The following is a 27,964-nucleotide window of genomic DNA, read 5'->3' as shown; positions in this document are numbered from 1 at the left end:
GATGTGTACAGAGATCTGGTCTATTAAAAATGTATGTTTATGTATATATTATTTATTAGAGTTTCTATTCACCAAAAACTAAGGAAGGTCTAAGTAATTGTCATGGTATTCTTGTTTCATTAATGCAAAACTATTAGCCTAAATGTATATATTGAGGCCCCAAGAGTCCACTTTGAGAACCACTGCTTTAAAAATAAAGTATTTAAAGTATATACAATGAAAGAAAATCCTCCCACCTAATGGCTGCATGGAGTTTTAGCTAAATGGTATCAACAATCCCTTGATATTATGGGCAGTCAGTGGCTGCTGAGTATTCAATGACTGAAATTCATTTGGTGATGATTTATATGTATATTATTATACAACTTCCTCTCATGTAACTGCTTCCTCAGTCAGTGGTGTACTTGCAAATCCGACACACAGCTTCAAGTGTCTGTAGATACAGTAGACCCACTTAATGTGATGGGTGGTGCAGTGTCAACAGAAACAGATTTAGAGAGGAAAATTCCTTGGGCTAATCAAAATAAAAGGGGGGAATTTGATTACAGGAATAAATTAGATTAATGCAATGAAAATGTAGTATATGATCAGATTTGTATAAGGGTAATTGGTGACATTATATCAAATACCAAAAATGTAGCTTTTCCTGTCATGATCACAGAGTGGTGAGGAAATGCTATGAGTGCATGGTATAATTTGTAGGTACATTACAACCGGAAGTTATTATTATTATAATGTCTAGCTTTACAGCGGTGTCGGGTGAGGGGTCATAAATTGAGACAGACTCCCCACATTTGCATACAGTATTTCCCCACTGCATAGCTGAAAGACAATATGACCCTGCACCGTTCACCCTCTGCTCGCTAGTTACCCGTCGGCTCCAGACAGAAGAGTTACTTAGTTTAACGGAGCTGAGCGGTGCACTACTTTCTCCACAGTTATTATTACCATCTGCCATCTCCGTCCAGCTGGCTGCGGCTATCTCTCCACAGCAACTGGAGGTAAGAGCGAGTGGAGCTCCGCGGTGGGACAATCTGCTGCTAGCTATTAGCTAACTGCTAACATAGCTAGCCACCTAGCAGGCTAACTAGCTAGCATCTGGTTGTATCCCATCTACTCGAGCGAACACGCCGAATATTTCCTTAGAGCGTCGTGTAGGCATACGTGTTACATACATGGTCCACTATCAAAAACACTGTCAGGGGAATGCTAATGTCTAAAGTTCAAGTTTTGGGTAAGTTGTTAGCCGACGACAGCAATGTCAGGGTAGACACGCACAGACCTAGTTGTCCACGTCCTTCAAAATAAAAGCGTAGTTTGTGTAGATACATAGTGAACTTAGTGGAAGCAATGTTACTGAGTAGGTTTATATGTGGTTTTAATCCTTTCATGCATGAATTATGAGAACATTAATCAAGATTTTTTTCTTTATTCCTCTTTGGGCATTAAAAAAATAATGCGATTATTATTTTTATTTTTATTTATTTATTTATTTATTTATTTATTTATTGAAACTCATTTTCATGGAGTTGTAAAAATGTCCACCAAAGATGGACGCCATATGGTTAATTTTTGAAGCAAAGAAACATGTATTTACTGATAACCTGTGTGAACACTATGAAATAAAAACATTAAATGCTGCTAATTTGATGTTTTCTCACATGTTAACATACACTACAAACAAAAAGTTATGGATATTTTTAATTTTGGGGGTATTTTTTTCAGTTGGGATTCTTGCACAATGCTTTGTACTTTTTTTGTGTGAACTGAATTGAAATACATTTTTTTAATGACCAGACATAGTTTTATTTACAAATGGCAAAAATGAAAAACAAAAAAAAAGTTATCCTTAACTTTTTGTTTGTAGTGTACTCTAATACTAGTCATTACTCACTTTATGGACATAATATGCCAAAAAAAGCAACCTTTGTTGTTAATTACAGTCTAATAACAATGACAAGGAATTGATTTGCACTCGAACATGTTAGATCGGGTTTATCAAGAACAGCAAAGTTACTGTAATGTTTTCAATGTCAGTGTATGGGATGGTGCATAAGCGTCCAATGTGTTGGCTGATATGGAACTAAAACAACAAAATCCATGAATATACAAGAGAACAGCTGTAGAATAGCTGTCCATTGTAGTGACCACTATGCATGAAAGGGTTAAGATTAACAGTTGGTGTTATTCAAATATTAATATAATTCTTCACTTAACTGTTGATTACGCGACCATCTGAAATTGTCCTCCTATCACTTCTACCTACTGTCAGTGGAGTAGGTTAACCCTTTAATAGTCTAAATGTAAGGATTTGGATTGTCAACTGGATGAAACTCAACTGTATATTGCAAACCCTGATAGAGGAAATTATTTCTGGTTATCTTACATGATGTATGATTTGTTTGATCTTACCTGTCAAAGTTATGGTGTGTTGGTTTGGTGGAAAAACTTGTGGGGTTCCACACAGCTGTGTTTTGGGGCTTATTATTCTTTCTTATGTAACATATATGCTTGCACTTATGAGATAAATATTACTATATATTTGACAATAGTAAAAATGTTTAATCTTGAAGTCATGTCAAATTTGGCTTGGCATTTAATTAGAAAGCTTAAAGATGTGGTGTTTAGATAGTAAACTGTTGAAGTTGATCCTCTTTAAAACTAAGAAATAGTTGTGAGTAGCAATAGTTGTAGTTATACTAGTTGTGTATAGTTGTGATACTCTACCACAAACATGTGTAAAACAGTAACTGTCCAACATATTTGTTGTCACTAAAATATCCAAGAAAACTGTCATATTTTGCATACTGTTATTGTTGTTTAGTTAGAATTTGGGAATTTTTCTTTTTAGTGTAATCTGGTTATTATGTATGTTGCACCTGGGACATGCATTTCCAAATAATCTTTGAAATTAACTGTATTTCATTCCTTTAATAGACTGAGACAGTGTTCTCTACCATTGATGAACTTGTAAAGAAAGGGTTTTTGCTGATATAGATTAACATAAGTACTTCACAGTATGTTATCTACTATTAATGCCCAAATAACTTCATTGTTAAGTCATATCAGAGACTGGGCGTATTTGCTATAGTTAACTGTTGGGATATAATGCATTCATGCATATTCTTGTTTTTTTTAGGCTATTGTTATTGGTCATGTCTTAAGCCAGGGTGTCAAACATAAGGCCCACGGGCCAAAACTGGCCCAACAAATGGTCCAATCCAGCCCACGGGATGAGTTTGCAAAGTGTAAAAATTACAGTTACAATATTAACAGTCAAGGGTGTTCAGGGGCAAACAGCTCAATGTCATCTCTAGTAAAATAATAGTATAATAACCTATAGATAATGACAGCTACAAATTTTCTCCTTGGTTTAATTTGGAAAAAGAAAAATTACATTATGAAACTAGAAGCACTCGGAGAGCGCAGACCTCCGCCAAGGCTGATCAGTGGCCCCCCCCGTGGGCCCCCCCACCCCCGATCACCACCAAAATTTTATCATTTCTTCCTTATCCCATTTCCAACAAACCCTGAAAATGTCATCCAAATCTGTCCATAACTTTTTGAGTTATGTTGCACACTAACGATCAGTGTCCCCCCCTCGTGGGTCCCCCCACCCCCGATCACCACCAAAATTTAATCATTTCTTCCTCATCCCATTTCCAACAAACCCTGAAAATTTCATCCAAATCTGTCCATAACTTTTTGAGTTATGTTGCACACTAACGGACAGACAAACAAACAAACAGACAGACAAACAAACAAACCCTGGCAAAAACATAACCTCCTTGGCGGAGGTAAATATGTACATTTACAAATTATCCTATCACAATAAAATTAGGGCTGTCAAAATTAATGCATTAACGTGAATTACTCCCTCGTCATGATTAATCTGATTAAAATTTTAATGCAATTAATCCATCTGCAGCGGAGAATGACTCTGGCAATGCATTTCAAGTAGTTTGTGCAAGTAGAGTATATTTCCTTCTTTCTTGAGTCTGTTTTCTCATGCAAAATGAAACACGATTAATATAGATCAGGGGTCACCAACCCTGGTCCTCGAGAGCCACTATCCTGCATGTTTTAGATGTATCCCTCTTCCAACACACCTGATTCAAATGATAAGCCTATCATCAAGCTCTGCAGAAGCCTGATAACGACCGTCAGGTGTGCAGGAAGAGGGAAACATCGAAAACATGCAGGATAGTGGCTTTCGAGAACCGGGGATGCTGACCCCTGATATAGATTAAAAATGAATGATATTTAATCATGATTAATCAAAATTAATCCACAACAACCCCGTGATTAATCTGAGTCAAAATTTTAATCATTTGACAGCACTAATTAAAATGAGTAAACTGAGCAAATATGAACATAATAATAATAATACATCACACTTATATAGCGCTTTTTTGGACACTCAAAGACACTTCACAAACAATCAAAACAAAAAGAACAGAGAAAAGAAAGAGGCTCAAGAAAATGCAAGTTTGAACAGGTGAGTTTTGAGTAGTGATTTGAAGTTTTGTATTGAGTCCGATTTCTTGATGTTTTGTGGAGTGAGTTCCATAGGGTGGGGGTAGCTGCAGCAAAGGCTCAGTCCCCCAAGGTCCGGTGCTTTGTCCTGGTGGTGGGAGTCAGGAGGTTAGTGTTGGATATTCTGAGGCGGCGGGTGGGGCAGTGCTGCTGAAGGAGATCAGTGAGATAAGGAGGGGCCAGGTTTTGGAGGGACTTATAGGTGAGGAGGAGGACCTTGTATTGGATGCGGTATGATACGTGAAACATGAAATGTCCAAAGAAAAATAAGTGTTATTTTAACAATATTCTGCCTGTTACAAATGTTTTGTATATTTGTAGATCCACTGTGATCTATAAACTGTGTTAATACTAAGCTGAAACTTAATATTGTTGAAATTATACTTATTTATTTATTTTAAAGATATTTGAATGTGTACATGGTTGCTTAGTTTATTCACATTTTATAATATAATGTAACTTTCACACTAAAATAAAGAGAAAAAATTGGATTATTATTTAATATTTATAGGTTATTATTTTACTGGTCCGGCCCACTTGATATCACAATGGGCTGAATGTGCCCCCTAAACTAAAAACACTTTTTTTCCCCAACTTTATTGAAAACATTTAACTATACAGTACAAAAAATTTGAACAAACAACAAGATGTCAAAAGGGAAAAAGCATTTGAACATATAAGTTTAAGGAAATATGAAAGATACAAAGCATAATGTACAAATAATAGTATAAAAAAGTAAATAAATAAATAAGAATAACAGATCTAACAAATATAAATAAATAAAGGCGGCCATACACTGTGCGATTATTTCGATCGTTGCACGCAGCTCCATCTCAAACTGTGCGAATCAGTCGTACAGTCAGACTCACGATTCATGTTCTCACACTGCACGGACCGACGCTCGTATGCGACCTGACTGCTCACACTGTAGGACCATACACCACAGGACGCACGACACGTTTGAGTGTTGTATCCGGAAATACAACGTTAAAATACCAAGGAATCCGTAAAAGTGCATAGACGATTGTGTATTGGCATGAGTCACGAAATGGTAGTGCTAAACAAAAACCAACGAGCTGCTTTGGTAATATGTGCCATTATCTGCGGGGAATCAAAAAAGAAGAAAAGACAACAATGTGTTTGGTGCAGGAATTGGTTGGCCAAACGTGGACAGTATGGGCTGTCATCCTATAGCAGGAACTAGAGGTAAGCTGCAAAAGCTAAACTGCACTAGGACAACAGCTAGCTACTGTCAGCTTGTACGCTACTGTACGCGTCTGTGTTCGCGCATGCACAGTGTGAGAATTTGAGGCACATCGGTTCGTGACACTGCTTTGACAGTACGATACACTCACGAGGAGCGAGCAGGATTTCAAACAGCTCCGTTTTCCTTGCGAACACACGATTGCTGGTCGTGAGGTGGTCTTGAGGTGCTAATCGCCTCTCTTTACCCCATGTACACTGCACGAAGCACGACACACGATTAGAGGCACATCGGGCCGGATCCCAGAAATAGTCGCACGAGTGAGAAATCGTCTCTAAACTCGCACAGTGTAAGGCCGCCTTAAGAGAGTTCAGTCAGTATTAAAGAACTGTTTATAAATAGCCAGGGTGTTAGAGCTTTTTGTATTATGGATAAATTCTAAAGATTTAATGTAATTTTCAAATTCCAATAGGAAGATTTTAAAATGTGGGTGTGTTTTAGTGTATTTATTTTTATGTATATGAAATTTTCCAAATAAGATGAACAAATTTACAACAAATTCTAAATTGTGAATATCATGTTTAAAATATGTAATTACATTTTGGGATGTTACAGTTATCTTATTATTACTTTTAGATATGATATATTTTTTTCAATGTTGGACCAGAAATTAAAAGAATGTGAACTAAAAACACTTTTTTTTTCTTTTTCTTTTTTTTCAACTTTATTAACAACATCTGAGTATACAGTACAACATTTTAAACAAACAACATGTCAAAAGGGAAAAAGCATTTGAACATATAAGTTTAAGAAAATAATGCATAGATTTAAAAATGCAAAGCATAATATATAAATAATAGTAAAAGAAAAAAGTAAATAAATAAAAATAATAATTCTGACAAATATAAATAAATAAATGCAACAGAGAGTTCAGTCAGTATTAATTTTTTTTTTAAATAAATAGCCAAGGTGTTAGTGCTTTTTTTTTTTTTTTATTATTATAAATGAGTTCTAAAGATTTAATATAATTTCCAAATTCTAATAGGAAGATTTTAAAATTTGGGAGTGTTTTAGTATGTTTGTTTTTATATATATGAAATTTTCCAAATAATATGAACAAATTTACAATAAATTCTAGATTTTTAGTATTATGTTTAAAATAAGTAATTACATTTTGGGACGTTATATTTATTTTATTGTTACTTTTAGATATGATATAATTTTCCATTTTGGACCAAAAATTAGAAGAATGTTCACATAAAAAGAATAAGTGTAGAGTAGTTTCAGATTCAGATTGACAAAAGTTACATATTTCTTCCACATCATAAAATTGACACAAAATAGCATTGGAGGGATATATGTTATGTAAAATTTTGAGATGTAAAATTCTAATTTTGTTTGTAATACAGTATTTATACGGTCATGTCCATGCTTTTGACCACTCAGTTTTAGAAAAAGTTGAATTCCATACTGCTTAACCTCTTTTCATTCAATGCATTGTGTATATGTCTGTTATTACAACTCCAACTAAAAATATTAATGCCATTAATCAATAAACAAGGCTTATTTGTCTGTGATGTTAGATAACTAAGGTTTTTCACAAGTGAGACAATAATTAGGGATCGCTTTGAATACGTAGTTATATTCTTTATTTGGAATTGGAAATGAATTTATTGTCATGAATTTATTGTCATGAATTGATGAACTAAAACACTTAAGACTGTCTTCTGTGACGATTTAGCAGTGATTTCCTTCGTGCTTTTATTTTGTAGGGGACGTAGTACTATTTCCGGCGTCACGTAACGTTCAACTTAACTGATAACTCATTAGCAAACGGCTAACGCTGGAGAGCTGTGCTTTGAAGTATGAGCCGGAGTTGGTGTTGTTAGCTTAGCACACACAGCCCAGTAGAAAGTGAGCTGCGGTCGTAGGGCTGTCAGTATGCTAGGCGGAGCGGCTTAACCGCAGCCCACTGCAGCTGTCTGCCGTCTGTTTCCTCAGAGGTCCCGCTGAGCTGAACTCCGCTGAGCCATGCGACAGTGGTGTGTCCCCACCGCGACCCCACGCACTGAGCCACTCCCGGGGCACCTCTCCGTGTCACCTCCTCCGTCAGGTAAGGACGGGACAGCTATATGTACATAGATAGCTTAGTGGTTTGTTATTAACACTGGAAGGAGAACATACTGTTGTGCTAGTGGAGTTAAGTTTTCTTTTCTGGTGAATTTTTGCGAAAATCTTGAAAATGAACAAAAATACATCAAGCAGGACTGGTCTGTAGGGACTTTAAAAACATTTGGCTCACTCTTGTTAATACAGTTAGTATCTGCCTTAAAATAAAAATGTAAAAAATTAATTTGTAACTTTTATTTGTACATTTAATATACTGAGTTTAGTTTTTCATGAGCTGTCACTTTGACATTTGGTGGAGTATAGTGTTGGTTTTGTGAAAATCCTGAAAATTAACAAAAATACATCAAGCAGGAATGATCTTTAGGTATTTTACAAACATTTGGCTCACTCTTATTAATGCATCCTGTATCTGCCTTAAATATGTAAAAATATAAATTTGTAGCTTTTAATTGTACATTTAATATACTGAGTTTGGGTTTTCATGAGCTGTCATTTTCATATTTGGTGGATTATAGTTGTGTTTAATCAGACTTTCATCAAATTGTCTTCCTATTGCAAGAATATGGACATGTCTCTGACCAGGTGGACTGTCATTTTCATATTTGGTGGAGTATAGTGTTGGTTTTGAGAAAATCCTGAAAATGAACAAAAATACATCAAGCAGAAATGGTCTTTAGGTATTTTACAAACATTTGGTTCGTTCTTGTTAATACAGTTAGTATCTGCCTCAAAATAAAAACGTAAAAAAAAATTTGTAACTTTTAATTGTATATTTAATATACTGAGTTTAGTTTTTCATGGGCTGTCATTTTCACATTTGGTGGAGTATAGTGTTGGTTTTGCGAAAATCCTGAAAATTAACAAAAATACATCAAGCAGGAATGATCTTTAGGTATTTTACAAACATTTGGCTCACTCTTATTAATACATCCTGTATCTGCCTTAAATATGTAAAAATATAAATTTGTAGCTTTTAATTGTACATTTAATATACTGAGTTTGGGTTTTCATGTGCTGTCATTTTCATATTTGGTGGATTATAGTTGTGTTTAATCAGACTTTCGTCAAATCGTCTTCCTGTTGCAAGAATATGGACATGTCTCTGACCAGGTGGACTGTCATTTTCACATTTGGTGGAGTATAGTGGTGTTTTTGCGAAAATCCTGAAAATGAACAAAAATTCATCAAGCAGGAATGGTATTTAGGGACTTTAAAAACATTTGGCTCATTCTTGTTAATACAGCTGATATCTGCCTTGAAATAAATATGTAAAAAAATTAATTTGTAACTTTTAATTGTACATTTAATATACTGAGTTTAGTTTTTCATGGGCTGTCATTTTCACATTTGGTGGAGTATAGTGTTGGTTTTGCGAAAATCATGAAAATGAACAAAATACATCAAGCAGGAATGGTCTTTAGGTATTTTACAAACATTTGGCTCACTCTTGTTAATATAGTCTGTATCTGCTTTAAAACAAAAATGTAAAAAATTAAATTTGTAACTTTTAATCGTACATGATGTATACTGAGTTTAGTATACATCATGCATACTGGGCTGTCACTTTCATATTTGATGGATTATAGTTGTGTTTAATCAGACTTTCATCAAATTGTCTTCCTGTTGCAAGAATATGGACATGTCTCTGACCAGGTGGACTGTCATTTTCATATTTAGTGGAGTATAGTGTTGGTTTTGCGAAAATCCTGAAAATGAACAAAATACATCAAGCAGGAATGGTCTTTAGGTACTTTAGAAACATTTGATTCACTCATGTTAATATAGCCTGTATCTGCTTTAAAACAAATATGTAAAAAATAAAATTTGTAACTTTTAATTGTATATTTAATATACTGAGTTTGGTTTTTCATAGGCTGTCATTTTCGTATTTGGTGGATTATAGTTGTGTTTAATCAGACTCTCATCAAATTGTCTTCCTGTTGCAAGAATATGGACATGTCTCTGACCAGGTGGACTGTCATTTTCATATTTGGTGGAGTATAGTGTTGGTTTTGAGAAAATCCTGAAAATGAACAAAAATACATCAAGCAGAAATGGTCTTTAGGTATTTTACAAACATTTGGTTCGTTCTTGTTAATACAGTTAGTATCTGCCTCAAAATAAAAACGTAAAAAAAAATTTGTAACTTTTAATTGTATATTTAATATACTGAGTTTAGTTTTTCATGGGCTGTCATTTTCACATTTGGTGGAGTATAGTGTTGGTTTTGCGAAAATCCTGAAAATTAACAAAAATACATCAAGCAGGAATGATCTTTAGGTATTTTACAAACATTTGGCTCACTCTTATTAATACATCCTGTATCTGCCTTAAATATGTAAAAATATAAATTTGTAGCTTTTAATTGTACATTTAATATACTGAGTTTGGGTTTTCATGTGCTGTCATTTTCATATTTGGTGGATTATAGTTGTGTTTAATCAGACTTTCGTCAAATCGTCTTCCTGTTGCAAGAATATGGACATGTCTCTGACCAGGTGGACTGTCATTTTCACATTTGGTGGAGTATAGTGGTGTTTTTGCGAAAATCCTGAAAATGAACAAAAATTCATCAAGCAGGAATGGTATTTAGGGACTTTAAAAACATTTGGCTCATTCTTGTTAATACAGCTGATATCTGCCTTGAAATAAATATGTAAAAAAATTAATTTGTAACTTTTAATTGTACATTTAATATACTGAGTTTAGTTTTTCATGGGCTGTCATTTTCACATTTGGTGGAGTATAGTGTTGGTTTTGCGAAAATCATGAAAATGAACAAAATACATCAAGCAGGAATGGTCTTTAGGTATTTTACAAACATTTGGCTCACTCTTGTTAATATAGTCTGTATCTGCTTTAAAACAAAAATGTAAAAAATTAAATTTGTAACTTTTAATCGTACATGATGTATACTGAGTTTAGTATACATCATGCATACTGGGCTGTCACTTTCATATTTGATGGATTATAGTTGTGTTTAATCAGACTTTCATCAAATTGTCTTCCTGTTGCAAGAATATGGACATGTCTCTGACCAGGTGGACTGTCATTTTCATATTTAGTGGAGTATAGTGTTGGTTTTGCGAAAATCCTGAAAATGAACAAAATACATCAAGCAGGAATGGTCTTTAGGTACTTTAGAAACATTTGATTCACTCATGTTAATATAGCCTGTATCTGCTTTAAAACAAATATGTAAAAAATAAAATTTGTAACTTTTAATTGTATATTTAATATACTGAGTTTGGTTTTTCATAGGCTGTCATTTTCGTATTTGGTGGATTATAGTTGTGTTTAATCAGACTCTCATCAAATTGTCTTCCTGTTGCAAGAATATGGACATGTCTCTGACCAGGTGGACTGTCACTGATTTTAGTTTTATATACTCGGTTGATCCTTTTTTTTTTTTTTTTTTATTTCACCCTGGACAAGTGGAGCAAGGTTAGAGTGTGTGCCAAGTGTTTGAACGAGTGCCAAAACTTCAAGTGACCCCAGAGTTCTTCAGAGGAGAATGCAGTCTGTTATTTTCACCCCAAGTTTTTGAAAAACAGTTTGGTACATACTGGAACCTTTCTGAAATTAGCATAATTAAAAGCAGTTTGCCACATTTGCATTTGGAGTGTACTGAAGATAAATCAGCCTCAGTAGTGGCAGTGAAGTGATTGAATTCAGTCGTACTTGTCTTTGTTTGGGTTTGAATCTATTAATAATCCTTTTATCGGCGCATTTGACGCTTCTGTAAAAGCCTGCAACACATTATCCAAATTCAAGCTCTATAAAAGGAGATAGATAGATAAATTTAGCAGTATATGTCTTATTTGTGAAGAAGTTCTGTTTATCTCAAACTAGACACACAGACCTTCAGTATATTAATGGGACTGTAGTTGGCTCATGTTGCCTTGCAAAATTGGTCTTATATTTCACCCAGAAGCTAGGCTCAAGTTCTCTTTGATCAAACCTACACCTCCACTTTCTGCATGCAGATGCCAGAATGGAGTGCTGTGAGGTGGAGCCCCGCTACACCATAGAGCAGATCGACCTCCTACAGCGCCTACGTCTGTCTGGCATGACCAAACCTCAGATCATCCACGCTCTGGAGTCCCTGGAGAGGCTTGACCCAGACCACCGCCCGTCTCACTGTGACTCCCAGCCTGCCCCATCCAACAACGCCCCCACCACAGCTGCTCCGGTCCCATCCTCGTCTTCGTCGTCCTCTTCGTCCCTCTCCTTGGCCTCTGCGACCACACAGACCTCCGGCCTGGATGGGGCAGCACTGTCCCCCAGCAACAGCTACGAGGCTTCACCTCCTCCCCTCTACCCTCCCACTGTGGCTGTGCAGCGGTCATTCAGCTATGACATGATGGGTGAGGAGGAGTGGGACCTGGAGGAGAAGGTGGAGGAGTATATGAGGTAAGGATGAAGGTAGAGTTGAATGTTATTCAGCCCTTTTAGACCAGCATGAACATGGTACTAGAGCTGGGCTGAAGTTTGCTCAATTTGTGGACTGATTAAGAACTGGATTGCTTTCCCGTGGATTAGAGAATAATGGGTCTACATCTGTCTTTCCTATTTTGGAGCCACTACTGGAAACAAACCAAAGTCAAATATGACCAATCTGTCAACTTTTTGTTGGCACAGCTCTTAAAGTTAAAATAAAAATCTAGAAAAAGATTAACTGAGGAATGAGAGAAAGAAAAGGTAGAAAATTGTGCAAATTTGACCTATTCTAAATAATGAAATCAGTTATTTAAGATTTATATATGTAGGTGTTCAAACTGTCTCTAATTTTTTTGGCAGTGTATAAAGGCACACTAACATTATCTAGTGTTACTAAGCTTTATAGAGATAAGTTCACATTTTTGGGGGTGGTCATAGAGAATCTGTTTGATTATCCTTTAAAGCTATGGTAGTTTGTCAAGATGGAGCTTACTTGGAAATGTATTCCATCATTTTGAGAGTGTGTTGCCATTAGACAACTCACATTAGTGGTTGTATAACTGAATTTATGTTGTGTTACATGGTGAAGAAACGGTTCAACCTCCACTGCTTCAGTTTGTGGTACATGCTGAAGCTCATTCTGTGTATCAAGTATATGAGGTGTTACTTGGTCCTACCCCAGCCTAGACCAGGAAAGCATTAAGGCCACACTGTAACCGGTTTTTCTGACAGAAATGTGGTGCTTTGTCTGTCAGAAAGGAAATAAATGTTTCAACTAAAGGCACTGGCTTGGAACCAGCCCTGGAATTGCCTAGGTGGGATGGGAGAACAGAGGTAGGAATGAATTAGTGCTGGATGAGTTGCAGAGCAAAAGGAATAGAAGAGACAAAAAGAGACTATTAGAACATCAGATGATGACAGTAAATGTCCCTAGAGCTGCAGGCTTATACTCCAGAATTGTAGTCGAGTTAATTCAGGTCAGGTGTTTAGGGACAGCTGAAAAAAGAGAGGCATCAGTGAATAAGGTTAGTGCGAATATAGGCAGGTGTGTTAAACACCGTGTAATAGGTCTAATGCCATGATGGAGTTTTTGCTGCTTTTACAGGAGAGACAGCAACCTGGTGAAAGAAGAGATCAAAACTTTCCTCAACAACCGCAGGATCTCTCAGGCAATAGTCGGCCAAGTAACAGGTAACCCGCTTTGTCTGTGGGATCTGTTTCTCATGTACAGTTTTCATTTGGAATGTATTTTTCTGAATTCCACAACGTTCTTCTTTGATTCTAAAAACTGATCACTTCCTCTCAGACAAAAATGTAGGTGTTTAAAATTAATCAATACTTCTAGCCACAGATATGATATATAATACATCAGATAATTAATTGTACAACTAAAGACAACAAAATAAATCAATTATTTGCTTCATCAGCAGCTAAATAAATGAATCTGGCTCACTGCCTGTCTCAGTAGTACAAATGCAGTCAGTGCACCATGAAATAAATCACTAACTCACTCACATTGGAGAAACAAACTTTAAAGTGAGACTGCAGATAATGCTTAGTTCTTTACTTTATACAACAAAAGTCGCCATTATAGCCTAATCACTTAAGACACGTTTAAGACCTTTTAAGGCCTAAAATTTAGATGAATGGATTCAAGACTCATTAAGGACTGACAGAAATTCTGCTAATTCACCTCTTAAAAGCTGGAATCTCCTGAACTATGGCTTATATCAGAAACCATGTACATGATGTAGAGCTTTCCTGGTCATTTTCTATTAAGTGTCAGTGTTGAAAAAGCTGCTCCCTCTTCTTCTGTTTTATTTTTGGCAGAGTATCCTTCATATTGCAGGTAGATCTATTACATTTTTATTGTTATTAAATCCTTTGGAGTATGTTGGCCTTAAATGTGTTAGGATAACACACCTTCTTGTAATTGCTTTTTTTTCTGCCACGAGTCAAAAATCACAACTGAGCTAACACCACGCAGACATGGATCATGACATGACTGGTGTCTTTGATGCAGGCATCAGCCAGAGTTATATCTCCCAGTGGCTGCTGCAGCAGGGCCTGGAGATGAGCGACTCCAAACGCAGGGCCTTCTACCGCTGGTACCTGCTGGAGAGGAATAACCCAGGTGAGGTGGACCTTAGGGACACACTCGGAGTGTTTCCAAAGTGTAGAGTTTGACGATTAAGCAGCAGTAGAAGACAGACGGCTCTGGAAAAAAAAGAAAACACAACAGATTTTTACAGTTTATATGTGCTTGAGTGAAATTTATATTGTTTTTAGTCCTAGAAACTACATTTCTGTAAAATTCTAAATGAATGTGTTTTCATTTAGGGCGTTTTATTTTCAGAAATGATGACTATTCTGTTTTTAGATCTTGAATAGAAGAAAACAAGTTCATATTCATTTTGAAACAACACTATACCAGTGTGTGCATATAGAAATCTATATTTGGTGGCATAACTCTTTTCAGTCTGAGATTTTATGTGTCTCAGTGCTATCCATCAGTATTTCACGGTGCCACCCCCTACTTCATACTACTCCTGGAGCAAAACTGCAAATAGCCTGGCTTTGTTTGATGGCTTGTGACCATCCATCACCCTCTTGATCACATAACCTTAATTTTTTTCCAGAGCTGTAGACGATAACAAGGATGATGGATGTTACTGTAGGAACTGGCAGACTAATTACGAGATGGAGCACAGATTAGGGCCGCAAGGTTGAATGTTAGGTTAATCATAACAGATTTGAAAAAGTGATAATGTTTTCTGTCCTACATGAATGTGAACCACTGCTTGCTAACCTTCCCCTCTTCCATCTGTCCCCCTCTTTATCTCCATCCCCCTGCATGGTAAACCCGCCCACCTCACTCACCGTGCTAATTCCATCCTGGTCCTTGAGGACTGTGAGGTCAAGGAAGGACACGAGACAAATCTATAATTTCAGAGGAAAGACAAATGATAAAGGTAGTCCTGTCACAGGAGATGCTAATCAATAAATTTAAGGCTTCTGGTTTGGGGATGAAACTTTAGTGGGTGAATGCGGTTTGTCTGTACAGGCTAGAGTAACAGCATGGGTTGGTGTTGACCTCTCTATGTCCTAGGATACAGAGATGGAGCTACTTAAACAGATTATTTGATTTGATATGGCTACAATGTGCTAGATTTGTAGCTACTTGAGTTGCTCACAACTTTAATCATGCATATATAAAATCATTAGCAATGTCCCTGTTCGGCCTGTTATTTCATGCATTTTTATTGATCTGATCACAAGTCGACAGCTCTGAGTACAACTGAAGAAAGACACACTGAGGTCTGGTCACTTTGACCACATAGATCCCATTTGCAGGTAGTCTACATATGTTTTAACAGAATTGCATACTAATTCCCTCTCCGACAGCATCATAATAAGGTATTATAACGATGTGTGAAGCTCAAATGGGACAGCACAGTATATGGTTTCATTTTGATGTATACATTGACAGTAGTCACAACATCATTCTACATTTTTGCTGTTTGAAAGAAAAGCAAATCTCACACAGTTCTCATTTTCCATGACTAATTTACAAGAGAAGTCTTTCTGATAGAGCATGATTTACTTCGATTATAATATTCACAGGGTTTATTGCTAGTGAATGACATCAGTGTTTCTCATTACTATGATTACTTCAACTATGGCGGCCTGCCATAGTTTAATTTGTCCCTCCACAGTTTCATAATGAGCCAAAAATATTTCAACACTTTTTATAACAACATTAAAACTCTTTTGCGCTGTTTCTGCAGCAAGGCTTATTGCCTGGTCGTGTGAGTGTCAGATAAATGTTACTTTCAGCAGTCAAAACTTCTTCAGTGTCAGAAATACACCGAGTCCTCCAGGTTAAACTTGACTGACTGGATGCTTTAGCTGACAGACTCTTAAACGAGTGATATTTTGCTCTTTTAAATTAGAATTATGCATTTTAAAACATTTCCCTGTGGTCTACATAAACTATAAATGCTATGCTTAGGTCTGAATTGTTCATTAATTCAACTCCACAGGTCCGTCTTCAACCCTATTTCTGAGTAATGACACCAGATAGGTTGTTTTGAGCGCTGACCCTTTAAATCCAAATGAGCCACTCTACACCCCACCCCCTCCAGGTTGTTGACTGTGCTTTCTGTCCTGTTCAGTTACTTGTGTTCATGTTCATTAATACAACCAACAACTGAACATTTTAGGTAATCGGCTTGAAGTTTGGACATATTTATGGCGTACTCTGAGAAATATTCATTGGAAGTCTTGACCTTAAATGTGCAAATGTGGTGATGCAACTATTTCTAAAATGTAACAATTTAAGCAGGAATTGAAACAGGTTGTAGAAATCCGCTCTGTTTTTGCCAAAATGAATATAGATAGCTTTGCAGCACCTGGAGGGTTCAAATTCAAACTTTATGAACTATTAGGGTTCAAATACACAAATAAATGTACCGAAGACTAATAAAAGTGGGTTTAGCAAAATATGAACCCTTTAAGAATAATTACAAACTGATTTTAACAAAGTCATTAGCTTAGCGACATTAATGCTACAAACAACAACACAGTTTTTGCACTAGTAAAGATTTCCCAGCATGTCTTAAAGTTCAGGAAAAGATGTTTCACATACAGCTGATCATGGAAGTAATTGAGAAATTTGCAAATAAATGCCAGCAGGGTGTTTATGTGCTGCATGAAAGTGAACACTTCAGCCATCCTGAAAAAAAGGGAGTTGAGTAGGTTTAGTGGAGGTGGGTGAAACTCCAGCTATGTTTTTCAGTTTGACACAACTTTGAGAACAAGGATAAAACGGAGTCATTTTTCAAAGGCATGTCAAATTGTATTGGGACAGATAAAAATGGACTTTGGGCAAATAGTCGAGGTATTAGTAGTTACTGACCCACATGTCCAACTGACCATGAAAGGTACACATTAGGTGTCTGCTTTTTATGGTACTTCATGTTTTTTTTCTAACTTCTGATGGGACTCCTATGCCTTTATACCCCAAATCCTAATTTGAGGGGTTTTTTTTTTTCTTTTTTGCTCAAGGTCCAGCAGGCTTCAGCCAAGCAATAAATATGTCATTATTGAGCCAAATTATGTTGAATTTGCATATTAATTTAAACTCTCATTAATAGAAAAAAAAGACCTCTGCATGTACAGTAGCTCTATGTGCTCCAATAAAATTCTCACTGACTGCACAGTTTACATTAGTGCTTAAAAATGGTAAGAGTAGTGCCTGGCCAACTCTCCCAAATGAGCAAGTGGGGGAAAAACATTAACATCGAACCATGAGTTGTATTGATTGACTCTCAGCTTATACACTGAGTAACAGGCAAGAAAATATTCCACCTTAAAAGGTCATCTTTGAGCTCCACAGTAAATCAAATGAGTTTTTTTTTTTTTTTTTGCTTTGCTAACTTTAACGTGCTAAGATGAGAAGGCAGAAAAGTATCCTTTCATTTGTCATTCACTGTGACTATTCCACCTGTCACTTTGTGCTGCATCCACAGTGTCTGCAGGAAATGAAAGCTTGTTTAGCTCCGACCGGGCCATTAGATGAGCTTCTGATGTACACAGAGTTGTCCACTTAAGATCAGATCAGTGAAGATGCATGTTAATGCCAGGCTTGAAAGGAGCCTTAAGTGTCAACTTTACGTTATCGAAAGGACCACCTGCTGTCTCCCTTCATCTTACTCCTGTTTATTTTTGCTCCCCACCCACACAAGCTTTGCCTTAGCTCCTCTGTAGTTTTCAGCCCTGATGCTGGAGGTACTCTGGTGCTGGTTTTCATTCCTACATGGCTAACAATCAGGCTGATACTAACAATTACTTTTCTCTTTGCAATCCAAAGTGGCCACAATGCTTTGCTTCTGATTTCAGCTCCTATTGACCTGCCCAACATTCGTCTATACACACTCAAACTGACTTCTAATTGGCTAATATTTCTAACTGAAAACATTCCAAAGGGTTTTCTGGCATCATCATGACTAAATCTGGTAGGCAGGTCTACAGGAGTCCGTTAATTTAAAGAAACACATGTACATATATATATATATACTTTTAGTAAAGCAACAGTCGAAACTCAAATGAGCCAAAGCTGGTGTCGATAATCTGATCTCTGGCTGTGGCCTGCCTGACTGTTGGTTTTGTCCTGACCGAAGGGCTGAGGTGGAGTGAAAGCCAGCACAGCGTGAGTCCCACGCCCAGGGCCAGGGGAGGGGACAGAGACGGGACGGTAGCAGGGGCAAGTGGCAGCATCCTCCCCAACATCCTCCCAAACCCCAACACCAACCTGAACCCCAACCCCGCGTGGAGCAGACAGAGAGAGCTGCTGATGCATTTGCTGCCCTGGTACACTGCTGCTGCTGCAGCCGCTCAGAACCAGACAGGTAAAACTATGACCTGGCCCAGCTCCCGGCCGCTCGCTACCCGAGACCCCTGCACATCAGCTGAACCGCTTGTCACTCACCCCTGCCACTTTAGTTAACACGATGCTATAAACAAGGCTTTTTTCATTTGTGGACCATTTTGTTTGGCCCATTTGAAACACATTTGCTGTCCTCTGCCTCTTTCTGTAGGAGCCACTTTATCAATGCGTTCTTTGGTGAAAGAAGAGCCCGATTGGAGGACGGGTATCATGACCGGTGACAGGACGGGGATAGTGGGCGGTCCTCTGAGGCTGCGCAGAGGAAGCAGGTTCACCTGGAGGAAGGAGTGCCAATCAATTATGGAGAGGTGAGCGAATCTTGCACAGAGGTGTCACACAAACAAACACATTACGTTAGGGGCCCTACCTCTGAAAAATGGTAAATGGACTGCCTTTACATAGTGCTTTACTACCTTACTTGCTTTCAAAGTGCTTTACAATGTGTGTCATGCACACAGTTGCACACTCACATTCACACACCAGTAGAACAACTTGTTCAGTGACTTGCCCAAGGACGCTTCGACATGATGAATGATGAGAGGGCTCTGGTCTGAGTGGTGTTAGATGCACTCTTATCTTACTGATCCTTGACAGGTTGTGTTGGGATCAAAACACCAACATTGTGGTTTTGACCTATCGTTCTGCCATGGTAATATTTAACAGTACATCCAGCTGTTTTATGAGAATAAAAGTACATCATAATGTAAATAAAATTTAGACATTAGCTTGTCTTGAGATTGTGCCCTTTGTCTTTAGGAATTCAAATGAAATACACCTGCTTTTTAGGTAGAAAAAAAAAAGATGCATTGAATAAAGGTGTAGAATAAAGCCATGGTTCGTCAATCCTGTGAGATGCATATGAAGGATCAGAACATCCTCAGTCATAGCGGGACCTCGATCGATTTCCGGGTCAGACTGGAGGACAGAGGAGCATAATTAGTTGACATCGGACTTACTTTTAAAAGGAGACCAGTATGTGGTGCATTCATATCATGCAGAAAATGTGGTAGATGATGGAATATTACAGTTTTAACTCAGTAATGTTATGGTATTTTATAATGGCTCAACTGTCTCAGCATTTGGCCGGTTTTACGTTTGAGAATTTGCATGAAAGTATGAAACGACTAACCAAGAGCAGTCAAGGTCTGCGTAAAACATGTAGCTTTCAGTTTTAATAACCATCCCAGGCTCAATGTCCTTTTGTCCCCGTCCTGCTCCTGATGCTCAATGCAACATTTGAGTTAATTACGTGGTTTGGGATCTGGAGCACTGTAAGTCTGCTTGTCCGGACCATAATATTTGTTCCAGACAGAACCCAGGAGGATGCAGAGAAACAAATGCAGACATTCCTCTACAGCTACTTCCCTGCTGCATGCAATTGATTTCTCTATTACATGCTTGCTGTAAGTATAGGGAGCAGTCAGGGCACTCACAATAATAAGACCACACACAGGCCCACAGACAACACTCACCAACAGCAGCGCTCCCAGATTACGCAATTCTGCTGCAGTGCTGATCCTTATGAGCTAGTTTAGACCCAAGGACGATACAGTGGAGGTTAAGATGGTGTGTGTGTGTGTGTGTGTGTGTGTGTGTATGTGTGTGTGAGACAGTGGACAGGATAGGACGACTCGGAGGGTGAGAGGGTTGGAAGAAATTGATCCCTGCATGTTTTGTAATGTGAGATAATCCTCCTTTTTCAGCCTCGGTGAGATATTCAAAAGCAAGACATGAGTAAGGAAAATGTGCAAAGGAAAAAATATGGCCACGATGAGCTTCACCTAGATGTTTAAATGGTTCGTCAGAGTTTTCATATTTATAACTAAAGGAAGAGATTTAAGAATGTAATACTAAAAAAACCCAGAGCTTAATCCACTTAGTGCATCCATGAATCTGTTCCTGTACATTAAAGACCCCTCTGACTGTATAAATATTGTCTCGTCTCTTCTGTAGCTCAGTATAAAGACTCAAAGGTAATGAGGTGTAAAATGAGGGCGCGTCTAGCCCCACTCACAAAGATGCACTCTTCTAATCAATGTGGAGCCTGGGATTCAGTATGATTTAACCATTTCCAATCCTCTTCCAGTTTCTTCATAGAGAACCAGTATCCAGACGAGGCAAAACGTGAAGAGATTGCCAACGCTTGTAATTCAGTCATCCAGAAACCAGGTAAAGAGTGAACCGAAGCCTCTTCTCTCTCTTCTGTTCTATTGTATCCTTGGGTTGGAAGTGTCCAGAACAAACCTGTCACACACTGCTGTTCTCAGACATTTCTAACTTAAGGATTCACACCTTTTCTTTGGTTCTCAGGTATAGGTACAGTCAAGGTTAGAGGTTTACACCCACAGTAGCAGGTTTCACTGTTCTAAACATGTCATTTTTGCATACAAATGTGTGCAAAAGTCTTGGGCCACCTCTGTGTGCATACTTATTTATTTTTCATTCTCGTCTTCAGATATAAAAATAATGTGTGCAGCCTTCAGACACAAAACTAAACTAAATGTGTTCTAAAGGTTAAAGTCTCTTTCATTTAGAGACATGTGTTGAATGAAACCTGGCTAAAAACATCAGAAAATCAGTGCAATAAATCTCATATTTTCTGAGCAAAAGGCCTAAAGACATGTTACGTGCAAAGGGGGACACATTAAATACAACCACTGTGGTTTATAGAAGCTGTTTTATCCCTGAAACCTTTGTTTTTACTACTATATGCTTCACATATATCCAGATTGGATCTTAATACAAAAATTGAGAAATGCATGTGTGGTCATTAGAACTTTACTAAACCAACAAACACAATGTTGGCCTAAGAGTATTGCACAATAACATATGTTAAATCACTTAAAACGACTGTTTTCTAAAATAGCAGAGACAAATTTTCATTTCAACTTTCTCAGACAGTCAAAAATTCACATACACTAAGTTTATTGTGTCTTTACATACGATGTAGCCTGGAAAATGATGTCATGCCATTAGATTTCCACAAATCAGGCCAAGAAATCTGATGAAATACATGACCTATTAAATACGTTCAGCTACGGTGCATGTAAACGTCCTAATAAGAAATATGTCCACAAACCAGGTGAGACGTTCAACATTGAGGTCTCGGATGCTCATTGACATTATAAGTGAGAAGTTTTGTTTCATTATCAGGTTGTAAACTGTCTGAATTTGAGCGCGTGACTGCATTGAAGGTTTACAACTGGTTCGCCAATCGTCGAAAGGAGATGAAGAGAAGAGCCAACATTGGTAAAGAGCTGACAAACTGTAAAACGAAGAACCATAGAAGTTCTTTTTTATATAATCCGACAGTTCATATTTCTGTTTGTATCTGTCACATCTCTTAACGTCTCCTTCCTCTTAACTCACCTAGAAGCTGCCATTTTGGAGAGCCATGGAATCGAGGTGCCAAGTCCCAGCTGCCATTCAAACGGTGAGGAGGGAGAGATGCAGGAGTTTGCAGATCAGGTGAATCATCGATTCTCAGAGCAAGTAAGTCAAGCAAGTAACGCCAGCCTTGCACTAAAAGACTCTGAAAAGGCTAAAGTGTTAGCATTTGGTCACAGACTCAAAGACTGTTCAAATGCAGTGTCAATAACTGCAAGATTGTAACTACATTCAATTTAAAGTGTGCTTTTGTGTGAGTTTAAGCCTGATTTCCTCATAACAATCAAGTTAGATCATCAGATTTGAAAACATAACTAATAAATTTCAGAGTTTTTAAATGTATTGTATAGTGTGGTGTATATAGTTGAAGAATGTAAGCATCAGAAGGGTAGTTTGCTGTGAACTCTGTAGCTCAGCCCAGAGACATTCAACAGACAAAGAAGTGTCAGTTTCCACACAGTTCAATCAGTTTATTTAACAGAAATTAACGTAGGGCTGCACAATTTTGGCCAAAAATAAAATCCATATTTTTTTTTAGCAAAAGACAACAGAAGACAGTATGTTGTCTTCGTGTGCAGCCCGCAATGCTGAGGCACTGCTCCCTACCTCAAATTTGTGGTGGTATCACAGAATCCCAGAAAATTCCATGATTGGCCCACAGAAGTTATACCAATATAAGTCAGTGACAGGCATCAGTCGTGCATGTGTGCGTGCATGGACCACAGCTGACATTAGTATCACTACTGACTGAAGACTACTCTCACAGATAGCAGGAGGAGCTTACGGTAGCCCAGAGGCGCACGGCTCGGAGGCACAAGAAAGATGAAATCGATTTGACGATTTCTCTTTGTTAAAAATTGTAAATTAAAAAATCCTATTTTGATTTAAAATAGATTAATTGCGCAGCCCTAACTTAGCATTGTTTATGTCACACTAGGTCTTCAGGGCTCCATGGCTACATATCACACATAAACAGTAAAAAATTAAAGCATAACCTAAACACCCTCATTACTACAAAGGGATAATTCACAACACCATGCTCTTGGAGAGAATAAATACTGAACTCTGGTACATCACAGCAAAACAAAGGGAGGCACCAGCTCATGGTACGATTGTGTGTTACAGTAACACACATTAACCCAACTCTGACTGTTACAATATGTACGTGTGTGTAGGTGGAAGATAAACATGTAATATTCAAATTGCTTACCATCTAATAGCTGCTGTGCTAGTCCTTGGGGTAAGCATGGTTTCTGCAGTCTTCTTTGAAAAGTAGAATTGTTGAAATGCTATTTTTTAGCAGGGAAAGACACTGTTTCTGAGTAATATCCCCAGGGTCCTGGACCATCAGACTGTGGCTCTATGACGAGATTCTGTGACCAAGGTGTGCAGAAAAGCATCAGAGTTGTAAATGGCATCATGTTGTTCCCACACACACTCAGCGTTCCAGCCAAGTCAGATGTGGGTGATCATAAGGGAGCCAGAGTTTGCTACAATGAGTACAAATTGATAAATTACAGGGAGTCACTGGGGCAGCAGCACAAACACGGAGCAGCTGTTAGCTGGTCACAGCAGGCAAGAGGACATAAACACAGTGTGTGGAGTCTTGCCTGTAGCTCTGCCAGTTTTAACAAGCTGACCCAATGAAAAGTGCCAGTGGGGACAATAAAGACTGACGGCGGCTTTTGGAGACCTCATGCAACCCAAACTGCACTACAGGCTCTAGTGGGTCTGTCTAATAAAGTGGACACTGTGGAATCTGGACCATCCTGATCCCGATGCTTTCATGCCTCCGTACCGTGACAGCTACAACCTGAGGCATCATGTTTTCAGGTTGTCTGTCTGCCCGCCTGTCCATCCAATTTTCGTCACCATGATGCCCTAGGAACACCTTGAGGGGATTTCTTTCAAATTTGGAACAAACATGCATTTGGAATCAAGGTTTCTGTCTGACAGAGTTGATGTTTCCCAATAAATAACCTTGATTTAACTAAGTAGCAGCAAATCTTAGGAAAGCTGCATCAGTCCTTCCATATTAACTTGAACACAGGATTGGACCATCCTTTCCTGTCGTCCATCTTCATCTAAATGTTACCATTGTTTATTAAGCATTTTCTATCTTTATTAAATTGCTTCACTAAACTCTTCAAAAACCACCAAGGCCCACAGTGGTTTGGTGTTGGTCATTTTGGAAATTTCACTAAATGGGTTTTTGCTGTTGTTAAATTGACAAACAGTGGATGTTCACTGTAGTATGGAAGGCTTTCTTTTGAGCACGCATTTATTTGAAGCAAATTTGTCTGCAGCTCAGTTGAACTTTGATTGTCTTTGCTCGTAACATTCGGCAAAGAAAATAGTGTCCTACCACTATTTTTAGGCTAAGCAGTTGCCTGATGACTTCCCAGTGAACATCGGAGGAGAAAGCTTTAATGTGAGAAGTAATGGAATGATTAGGAGGCATCATGTGACACACAAGACTTAGCAATTTTTATTACTCAGGCTGGCCTATCTCAGCACCAGGGTTCTCAGAGCTTCTGGATCAGGATGCTTTAACTGGTTTTAAATGTTTACGTATGAGTCTGGACCGAAACTACAATTCTACTTCTTCTCACTCTTGTCCACAGGAAGACACGTCTCAGAGGATGTCTGACCAACAGGACCCCTCTACTCTGGCTGCGGCAGAGGTGGCAGCCCTGCCCAGCCCTGCCTCTCAGGTGCTGGAACAGAAAGAGGACGAGTCAAAAAGGGAGACCGTGGACGAAGAGTGACCAAAGCCGGCCATGTCTGGATCATAATCAGATTTAATCAAATGAAATAGGCAAACGATAACCCATGTAGGGCCTTTCAGGTCTGTGACACCCAATAATCAAAGGGAGACGGGTGCTGAAGCTCGCTGAGGTGCCTCTGATGGTAAGGAGGCCACTGTATTTATCAACAGTAATCCTGCTTATATTAACGGCAATATACAGTATACATATAAATATATATAATATCAATATATATAGTGCATTCCAAGATGGTATTAAAAAGCCTAAAATCCTTAGAGGGAGATTTATGTAAAGGATACCTCGCACATTTTAAGCTAAGCCTTTTCTTTTCTCATCGCTACCCGCTTTATTCTGCATTTTTAAAGAGCGGCTGATTGATGGACATGAATGTGCTGAGCCTGCAGGTCAGGTGAGTTTTAGGTGACAAAAGGTGAGGGGATAAAATATGGCAATCAAGGATCTGGTCTGTGGTGATCTCAGTGCCCTCTGCTCTCCTTGATTGTCTGCGACCCTATCCGGTAAGAAGACTCTAACCTCAGTCGATTGATGAAATCAGTCGATCAATCACCGAATGCTGTTGCTGTTGCTGTCAAATCCGTAAAGCCCTGAGGGACAACTGGAATCTCAGGTAATCCCAAAAACCGGTGGATAAGGACAGTGAAAGACCTACATCAGATATTTTTTTTTTTCCCTCCTTTTTTTTTTTTTTTTTTTTTTTTTTTTTTGGTGACTTAACATCTGCTTTGTTTTCTTCAAAAGACTTTGTTCATGTTAACTTTGTTTAACCAAAAACAGGATGTGTTATTTATACCTTTTTATATTCGCAACACAAGCCTCTCAGAATATGTGATCATATCTTTATGGTCTTTATTTGACTGAATGCTGCTGTTTGGTCAGTTTTGTAGCCCTGCCTTTATTTCCAAGTCCTGAACTCAGCCAGTGAAGCTAGACTAGTTAGTCTACTTGGCTTTTTCTTACTTTAATGTTTAAAAGAACGCTAAAACAAATGTGATAGAAAATCCTAACGCTTCAGCCTTCACGCTAGAAGCACCTCGTCTTCGTACAGGGAATATGAAGTATGCCATGCTGTGTTGCATTCTGGGACAGGGCTCAATGTTTTTGGAGGTACGCCCCTTTATTACCTGTATTTGTTAGTTTTATTGTTTGGCCAAAAAGTAGAACTGGTCAAATTTGATTGGGAAGAGGGAAAAAAAAAACCTTTCTCCTCATACTTGGAGAAATCTGGCTAACTACATAAGTTATGGCTTTGAAATAACCAAACAAAACCATTAAATGCATGTAAAGTACATACACTCCATCCAGAGAAATTACAAGTTACAAGTTTGTCTTGAAGAATTAATAAAACTGCCAGTCAGAATATCAGATATAAATGTCAGATTTCAGTGAAGCCCCATTGCTCAACGTAGTTTTAAAGTCAGAACAGCTTTATACTGAGTACGCTATATTGAGTTAGAATAGTTAACTTTTCCATTCTTTCATCAACATAGAGCTACATTATATTTGTGTTCCCAGCAGACTGTTATTCAAACATGACTAAGTTTCAAATGGTTCGATTCCACAAACATATCACACCATATATTCAGTCAGGTGCCTCTGCTGATGCAACTGTTCCCCAAAGTTTACTATGAGTGACAGTTTTTAGTAAGAATATGAATCTAGCCATGAAAATCTAATCTGTTCATCTTTGATTCTAAGTGAACGTTTGTGCCAAAGTTGAAGACATTCTGTCAAGTCATGCAGATGTTTGGATGCATCTAAAAAATCCAGTGGAAACCCTGTTCACAGTGGTAACAGACTACAGTCCAAGTAACAGGGTCTAAACTATGCTGTTCTGTTCATTTCCTTTCATCAGATTTGACAGATTTTTGAGCAGAGCAGTTAAACCACAGCACAGATAGTAGAGGGTGTGTGTCATAGGATGGGGCTCTGTCACAACAAGCAACACGGCAACGTCAGCTTCATGTTCTTTATTGGAATAAGCTAAAGCTTAAGCTCATGTAGGTTTGACTGCAAAGCTTCAAAGCACTTCACAGTGGATCTCACTATAATTCAGAGGGGTGTGTTTGGGCCTAGACACGTACTGTACATAACCCAGAAAATATACATTCTATGGGTGCTTTATAAATGACATTAGTACTATATAAAAACTGTTATTTGTCAAACTTGAAATATGAATAGCTTATGTAAACTGCATTATCATTGACTGGCCCAAGGCCTTGGGAGTGACTCCCTAGATGTTCATAAAATGAACTAAAGATGCTTTTTTTTTCCTCGATGGCCCTCAGCAGGGCGCTAACATGTTACCTCCTAATGCCAAAGCTATGCCAAGGTAGAGATGAGCTACAGAGTAAACTGTGCTTACAGGAACAGGACACAGTCATAGACGTACACTACATAGATGTTTATTTGCTCAGTACAACACTAGCCAACTCTAGCTTACCTCAGAATAACCCTGTGTCATGAATGTGTTACAGGCTAACTGTAAACATGGACAGCAGCCATTATTGTAACTGTTTATGACATGGACAGTTTTATGTAGCATTCGGGACAGTGGGGTTTCCCTGTATCGTCGATGCATACTCACCTCGGACAGTTCTCTCGTCTGGCTTTGGACAGGAACCCCCAAAGCTGCACGCTGTTTCTGATTATTACGCTCCTCTCTATCTGCTTTTATCTGACAAGGAGAAAACAATAACAATAATAAATGATGAACCATGGACTCTCATATGTCTGCATTTATTTGGATAAGTCATTTTGGAACCTGCTGAACCCCCCCCCCCCCCCTTTCCTCACCCTCCCCTTTGGTGGCTGCAAGAAATGTGAATGGAACACATTAGAGCCAGCGTTTGTCCTGCTTTGGGGTTTGTTATTAAGGGGGAAATCGTCTCAGACATAGTAGGTGTAATATTCCACCCTAAAGCTTCAGTGTTATGGTTTGTGGCAACATCATGCAACAACTCTGAGCAACAGTTGAGAAACATAAGAGCCTCTATAGACTATTTATGCAAATGGACTCTATACACAGCCCCA

General features: G+C 38.1%; 1 protein-coding gene across 5 annotated transcripts; it reads left to right on the top strand.

The window, feature by feature from the left end:
* The first annotated feature begins 70 nt into the window (after positions 1–70).
* On the top strand, positions 71–27,659 carry LOC115428636 (homeobox-containing protein 1). 5 transcript variants are annotated; one of them, XM_030147772.1, is made up of 11 exons: positions 71–1,001; positions 7,742–7,853; positions 11,857–12,283; positions 13,416–13,501; positions 14,334–14,444; positions 18,493–18,720; positions 18,910–19,066; positions 20,845–20,927; positions 21,912–22,007; positions 22,135–22,250; positions 24,770–27,659. In XM_030147772.1, the coding sequence occupies exons 2-11, from the start codon at positions 7,772–7,774 to the stop codon at positions 24,911–24,913; spliced, it is 1,530 nt and encodes a 509-aa protein (XP_030003632.1). In that variant the 5' UTR covers positions 71–1,001; positions 7,742–7,771; the 3' UTR covers positions 24,914–27,659. The 5 variants fall into 5 exon arrangements, with proteins under 5 accessions (XP_030003632.1, XP_030003631.1, XP_030003633.1 ...); XM_030147771.1 differs by having other exon boundaries at positions 74–1,001; positions 22,132–22,250; XM_030147773.1 differs by lacking the exon at positions 7,742–7,853 and having other exon boundaries at positions 74–1,001; positions 22,132–22,250.
* The last annotated feature ends 305 nt before the right edge of the window (positions 27,660–27,964 follow it).

This window comes from Sphaeramia orbicularis, chromosome 11 (assembly GCF_902148855.1).
Source record: "Sphaeramia orbicularis chromosome 11, fSphaOr1.1, whole genome shotgun sequence".
In the NCBI taxonomy this organism is placed as follows: domain Eukaryota; kingdom Metazoa; phylum Chordata; class Actinopteri; order Kurtiformes; family Apogonidae; genus Sphaeramia; species Sphaeramia orbicularis.
The sequence above is the reverse complement of the archived record's forward strand: the minus strand, read 5'-3'. Positions and strand labels throughout refer to the sequence as shown.

Bases quoted from the DNA above. Each gene is read 5' to 3' on its own strand.
- LOC115428636 (XM_030147771.1), top strand. From the start codon at position 7,772: ATGCGACAGTGGTGTGTCCCCACCGCGACCCCACGCACTGAGCCACTC. The intron at 18,721-18,909 runs GTAAAACTATGA...CTCTTTCTGTAG, and splicing joins AGCCGCTCAGAACCAGACAG to GAGCCACTTTATCAATGCGT. The intron at 22,008-22,131 runs GTAAAGAGCTGA...TAACTCACCTAG, and splicing joins GAAGAGAAGAGCCAACATTG to AAGCTGCCATTTTGGAGAGC.